The 7,238-nt window shown below is 43.8% G+C and overlaps 1 protein-coding gene across 1 annotated transcript in view; it reads left to right on the forward strand.

Moving 5' to 3' along the window:
- Nucleotides 1-715, forward strand: part of PEX1 (peroxisomal biogenesis factor 1) — a 42,530-nt gene extending 41,815 nt beyond the window's left edge. Inside the window, 1 exon segment of the mRNA XM_017870313.1 lies at nt 226-715. Within this exon segment, the coding sequence (XP_017725802.1) occupies nt 226-310 (85 nt within the window). The 3' untranslated portion in view covers nt 311-715.
- The last annotated feature ends 6,523 nt before the right edge of the window (nt 716-7,238 follow it).

Here is a 7,238-nt window from a genome sequence, read left to right on the forward strand (position 1 = left end):
TCATTTGTATTTTATCTTTTCTAACTTGTCTCTTCATCCCCTTTGCTCCGTTTTCTATTGGAATGCAACTTTATTTGTAAGAATTCTTTTTAATTTCTGCGACTGGCATTTTTTTTCTAGTTTATTTCCCGTTCATTTCTTAAAATATAATTGTTTGCCAACAATCCATTATCTTTTGTTTTGTGATGGTAGTATTTACACATATTAAATTATCTCTTTTTTCAGATATGAAAGCTTTCAAAATCCAAAGAGGAGAAAAAATCAAAGTGGAACAATGTTTCGACCTGGACAGAAAGTAACTTTAGCATAAAATAATCTTCTTTTTGGTTTTGTTTTGTTTTGTTTTTTGATGGCTTGTGCATATGTTGTAACAGGAAAAAAATGGTGTCTAAATTTCTTCTTAATTTAACAAATCTGGTTAATTTATAAAATCAGATTGGTAAATGCTATAATTAGGTAATGATCAGGATTGAGATTAATACTGTAGTATAAATTAGGACATTTATAACAGATTCCATATTTTATTTCCTATAAATATTAGCCAAATGGTGGAACTAATTTATTTCTTTTGAGGAAAACATAATAAAGAATGTAATTAAATTTAATTTCTTGGAATTCCCACTTGTATATTCATCATCTTTGTAGCATTTGACAAATTTTATGCTTAGCAGCTTCTTCACTGTTTTGAAATAAAATATTCTATTACCTACTGATACAATTATCTGTTCTTTGTAGATCAAAAAATTGTGAAATTTACACATAATTCAAATACATTTAATTATCTGCTCAACCAGAAATGAAATCACATCCCCCAATATACTACATCCAGCTCCAAGCCCAAGATATTTAAATGACATCCATTCCTCTCCTAGTTCCAGTTATAATTTTATCTTGATATTCTCTCATATATGAACTAAATTACAAAGTTAGCCACCATCAATACAATCTGTGTATCTAGTATCTAACTATATAGTAATGGGGTAAGGGAACAGCAAAAAAGAGAACATTAATCAAAATATACAAATAAGCCTGGGCAACACAGTGAGACCCCATCTCTTAAAAAAAAAATTAGCCATGCATGATGGTGTGCTTCTAGTCTCAGCTACTTGGGAGGCTGAGGCAGGAGGATCACTTGATCCCAGGAGGTTCTGGTTCTAAACCAGCAAAGCTCAGAATCCCAGGGGATAGAAACAAAGACTTTGTGGATCACTAGGATAAAACTGAGAAGCACTACCCCCTAATGCACTTTGTTTCTCAATTCTTTGATGACATCACTGAGCTGACATACCTGCCTTCTTTTCACCATAAAGTGAGTTTCATGATCAGAAGCAATGTCTATGGGATAGCATAACAATGTAAAAACCATTTAGTAAGTTCATGAAAGGTAGTGGTGGTAAAAGTTTGGAGAATATACAAAACAAATACAATTCCAAGGTGTGTCCCTTCCAGGAAGGACAAATTGCTACCTGCTCTGTGATAGAAGAGGATCAGATGTAATCAGCCTGCCATCAGACTTGGGCTGGTCTCTCCTGGGTGTGGACTTGTCTGGTTGGTCACTGCTGCTGACAAGTAGGCTGTCAGTATAGCCGGGTTGTCATGTCAGCTGTGGTGAGGGGGAGGTCCACATTGTGGAGGCCACATCCCTGCAATCTTGGCCAATTTGACCATGAATCTTAAGCACTGGGGTGGCTGGAAAAGATGGCTGATTGACATCCATACAGAGGTCATCTTTTGACCACTTGATTAGTGTAAGCACTGAAGGCTTTTAACTGAGCATTCACATAGGACACAAATACTCTGATTCTTTGGGCCCATTCCAAGAACTCTGGGCATACTTTTCCTCCAGACCTCATACCCAGTTGTGTTCTTTCCAAATTTCTGGTCATCTGGTTACATTATCAGCCACTATCTATGAATCAGCATAGATTTTTATATCAGACATTTCTACCTCCTGACAGAATGGAGGAGATACGTTACTTAACAATACTGTTCCCTTGGAAGATTTCCTATCTCCACTATTTGTAAGGGCTACTCCCTCAATGTAGCAGTAATGCTTTCACTCTGATGGGTAAGTCACAGTAGAATTCTGGGTCTTCAGGAATTAGTGTTAGTGCATGCACAGTATCTGATAATCCCCAGAGTGTCTGCTGCTCTTGGATCCTGTGGGAAGGCTTGGAGAAAAGAAGATTCGTGGCAAGAACTTGTGATGTGATGGCAGGGCCTTTTCCCTGGCCCTTCATTCTTAGTCTGACCTAGGTGTGAGAATTAGGTCAGGGGCCGTGACTATATTGTGACTCAAACCAGGCCTTTGTTTACTAACTGGGAAATTTTTAAATTGTAAGAATCAAGTAGGATCTTTGCCCATGTATTTTGGTCTTAAGAACACAAATGATATGGCTCCAATGACTGGAGGAACACCAGGGTCCTTGGTCTTGTGCTGATTTAGATAAAACGACTGTTAGGCCTCTGAGCCCAAGCTAAGCCATCCTGTCCCCTGTGACCTGCACGTATACATCCAGATGGCCTGAAGTAACTGAATAATCACAAAAGAAGGGAAAATGGCCTGTTCCTGCCTTAACTGATCACATTCCACCATTGTGATTTGTTCCTGCCCAACCTTAACTGAGCAATTAACCTTGTGAAATTCCTTCTCCTGGCTCAAAACCTCCCCCACTGAGCACCTTGTGACCCCCGCCCCTGCCCGTAAGAGAAAACCCCCTTTGATTGTAATTTTCCACTACCCACCCAAATCCTATAAAACGGCCCCACACCTATCTCCCTTCACTGACTCCTTTTTCAGACTCAGCCCACCTGCACCCAGGTGAAAAAAACAGCTTTACTGCTCACACAAAGCCTGTTTGGTGGACTCTCTTCACATGGACGCGCGTGACATTTGGTGCCGAAACCCGGGACAGGAGGACTCCTTTGGGAGACCAGTCCCCTGTCCTTGCCCTCACTCTGTGAGGACATCCACCTATGACCTTGGGTCCTCAGACCAACCAGCCCAAGGAACATCTCACCAGTTTCAAATCAGGTAAGCGGTCTTTTCACTCTCTTCTCCAGCCTCTCTTGCTACCCTTCATCTCCCTCTCCTTCCAATTCCAGTTCTTTTTCCTCTCGAGTAGAGACAAAGGAGACACATTTTATCCATGGACCCAAAACTCCAGTGCTGATCACAGACTCGGGAAGACAGTCTTCCCTTGGTATTTAATCACTGTGGGGATGCCTGCCTGATTATTCACCCACACTCCACTGGTGTCTGATCACCATGGGGTCACCTGTCTTGGTCATTCACCCACATTCCCTTGGTGGCAAATCAACTGCAGGGACGCCTGCTTTGGCTCCTCACCTACCCCCTTCTCCGTGTCTCCACCTTTCTCTAAACTTACCTCTTTCACTATGGGCAACCTTCCACCCTCCATTCCCCCTTCTTCACCTTTAGCCTGTGTTCTTAAAAACCTAAAACCTCTTCAACTCACACCTGACCTAAAACCTAAATGCTTATTTTCTTCTGCAACACCACTTGGCCCCAATACAAACTTGATAATGGCTCTAAATGGCCAGAAAATGGCACTTTCAATTTCTCCATCCTACAAGATCTAGATAATTTTTGTCAAAAAATGGGCAAATGGTCTGAGATGCCTGACGTCCAGGCATTCTTTTCCACATTGGTCCCTCCCTAGTCTCTGCTCCCAATGCGACTCATCCCAAATCTTTCTTCTTTCTCTCCTGTCTGTTCCTTCCGTCTCCATCCCAAGCTCTGAGTCCTCTGAATCCTCCTTTTCTACAGACCCATCTGACCTCTCCCCTCCTCCCCAGGCTACTCCGAGCCAGGCTGAGCCAGGTCCCAACTCTTCCTCAGCCTTCGATCCCCCACCCTATAATCCTTTTATCACCTCCCCTCCTCACACCCAGTCCAGCTTACAGTTTTGTTCCGTGATTAGCCCTCCCCCACCTGCCCAACAATTTCCTCTTAAAGAGGTGGCTGGAGCTGAAGGCATAGTCAAGGTTAATGCTCCTTTTTCTTTATCCGACCTCTCTCAAATCAGCATTTAGGATCTTTTTCATCAAATATAAAAACCCAGTTCATGGCCCTTTTGGCAACAACCCTTAGATGCTTTACAGCTGTAGACCCTGAAGGGTCAGAAGGCCGTCTTATTCTCAATATGCATTTTATTACCCAATCTGCTCCCAACATTAAATAAAGCTCAAAAAATTAAATTCCGGCCCTCAAACCCCACAACAGGACTTAATTAACCTCACCTTCAAGGTGTACAATAATAGACTAAAGGCAGCCAAGTAGCAACGTATTTGAGATGCAATTCCTTGCCTCCACTGTGAGAGAAACCCCAGGCACGTCTCCAGCACACAAGAACTTCAAAATGCCTGAACCGCAGCGGCCAGGCGTTCCTCCAGGACCACCTCCCCCAGGATCTTGCTTCAAGTGCTGGAAATCTGGCCATTGGGACAAGGAATGCCTGCAGCCCGGGATTCCTCCTAAGCCATGTCCCATCTGTGCAGGACCCCGCTGGAAATCGGATTGTACAACTCACCCAGCAGCTACTCCCAGAGTCCCTGGAACTCTGGTCCAAGGCTCTCTGACTCCTTCCCAGATCTTCTCGGCTTAGCAACTGAAGACTGATGCTGCCCGATTGCCTCAGAAGCCCCCTGGACAATCACGGACACTGAACTTCAGGTAACTCTCACAGTGGTGGGTAAGTCCATCCCCTGTTTAATCAAAACAGGGGCTACCCACTCTACATGACCTTCTTTTCAAGGGCCTGTTTCTCTTGTCCCCATAACTATTGTGGGTATTGATGGCCAAGCTTCAAAACCCCTTAAAACTCCCCCACTCTGGTGCCAACTTGGACAACATTCTTTTATGCACTCTTTTTTAGTTATCCCCACCTGCCCAGTTCCCTTATTAAGCCAAGACATTTTAATCAAATTATCTGCTTCCCTGACTATTCCTGGGCTACAGCCACATCTCATTGCTGCCCTTCTTCCCAACCCAAAGCCTCCTTCATATCTTCCTCTCGTATCCCCCCAACTTAACCCACAAGTATGGGACACCTCTACTCCCTCCCTGGCAACCGATCACATTCCCATTACCATCCCATTAAAACCTAATCACCCTTACCCTGCTCAATGCCAGTATCCCATCCCACAACAGACTTTAAAGGGATTGAAGTCTGTTATCACTCGCCTGCTACAGCATGGGCTTCTAAAACCTATAAACTCTCCATACAATTCCCCCATTTTACCTGTCCAAAAACCAGTCAAGTCTCACAGGTTAGTTCAGGATCTGCGCCTTATCAACAAATTGTTTTGCCTATCCACCCTGTGGTGCCCAACTCATACACTCTTTTGTCCTCGATGCCTTCCTCTACAACTCACTATTCCGTCCTTGATCGTAAAGATGCTTTTTTCACTATTCCCCTGCACCCTTCATCCCAGCCTCTCTTTGCTTTTACCTGGACTATCCCTGACACCCATGAGTCCCAGCAGCTTACCTGGGCTGTACTGCCACAAGGCTTCAGGGACAGCCCTCATTACTTCAGCCAAGCTTTCTCTCATGATTTACTTTCTTTCCACCCCTCTGCTTCTCACCTTATTCAATATATTGATGACCTACTTTGTAGCCCCTCCTTTAAATCTTCTCAACAAGACACTCTCTTGCTCCTTCAACATTTATTCTCCAAAGGATATTGGGTATCCCCCTCCAAAGCTCAAATTTCTTCTCCATCCGTTACCTATCTTGGCATAATTCTTCATGAAACCACACGTGCTCTCCCTGCCGATTGTGTCCAGCTGATCTCTCAAACCCCAACCCCTTCTATAAAAACAACTCCTTTCCTTCCTAGGCATGGTTGGATACTTTCACCTTTGGATACCTGGTTTTGCCATCCTAACAAAACCATTATATAAACTCACAAAAGGAAACCTTGCTGACCCCATAGATCCTAAATCCTTTCCCCACTCCTCTTTCCATTCCTTGAAGATAGCTTCAGAGACTGACCCCACCGTAGCTCTCCCTGACTCATCCCAACCCTTTTCATTACACACAGCTGAAGTGCAGGGCTGTGCAGTTGCAATTCTTACACAAGGATCGGGACCACACCCTGTAGCCTTTTTGTCCAAACAACTTGACCTTACTGTTTTAAGCTGGCCATCATGTCTCCATGTGGCGGCTACTGCTGCCCTAATACTTTTAGAGATCCTCAAAATCACAAACTATGCTCAATTCACTCTCCACAGCTCTCATAACTTCCAAAATCTATTTTCTTCCTCACACCTGACGCATATACTTTCTGCTCCCTGGCTCATTCAGCTATACTCACTCTTTGTTGAGTCTCCCACAATTACCATTGTTCCTGGCCTTTACTTTAATCTGGCCTCCCACATTATTCCGGATACCACACCTGACCCCCATGATTGTATCCCTCTGATCTACCTGACATTCACCCCATTTTCCCATATTTCCTTCTTTCCTGTTCCTCACCCTGATCACATTTGGTTTACTGATGGCAGTTCCACCAGGCCTAATTGCCACTCATCAAGAAAGGCAGGCTATGCTATAGAATCTTCCACATCTATCATAGAAGCTACTGCTCTGCTCCCCCTCCACTCCCTCTCAGCAAGCCAAACTCATTGCCTTAACTCAAGCCCTCACTCTTATAAAGGGACTATGTCAATATTTATACTGACTCTAAATATACCTTCCATATCCTGCACCACCATGCTGTTATATGGGCTGAAAGAGTTTTCCTCACTACGCAAGGGTCCTCCATCATTAATGCCTCTTTAATAAAAACACGTCTCAAGGCTGCTTTACTTCCAAAGGAAGCTGGAGTCATTCACTGCAAGGGCCATCAAATGGCGTCAGATTCCATTGCTCTAGGCAATGCTTATGCTGATAAGGTAGCTAAAGAAGCAGCTAGCATTCCAACTTCTGTCCCTCACGGCCACTTTTTCTCCTTCTCATCAGTCACTCCCAGCTACTCCCCGACTGAAACTTCCACCTATCAATCTCTTCCCACACAAGGCAAATGGTTCTTAGACCAAGGAAAATACCTCCTTCCAGCCTCACAGGCCCATTCTATTCTGTCATCATTTCATAACCTCTTCCATGTAGGTTACAAGCCACTAGCCCACCTCTTAGAACCTCTCATTTCCTTTCCATCATAGAAATCTATCCTCAAGGAAATCACTTCTCAGTGTNCCCCACTCCTCTTTCC

Source organism: Rhinopithecus bieti, unplaced genomic scaffold (genome assembly GCF_001698545.2).
Source record: "Rhinopithecus bieti isolate Rb0 unplaced genomic scaffold, ASM169854v2 scaffold_5191, whole genome shotgun sequence".
Lineage (NCBI taxonomy): Eukaryota > Metazoa > Chordata > Mammalia > Primates > Cercopithecidae > Rhinopithecus > Rhinopithecus bieti.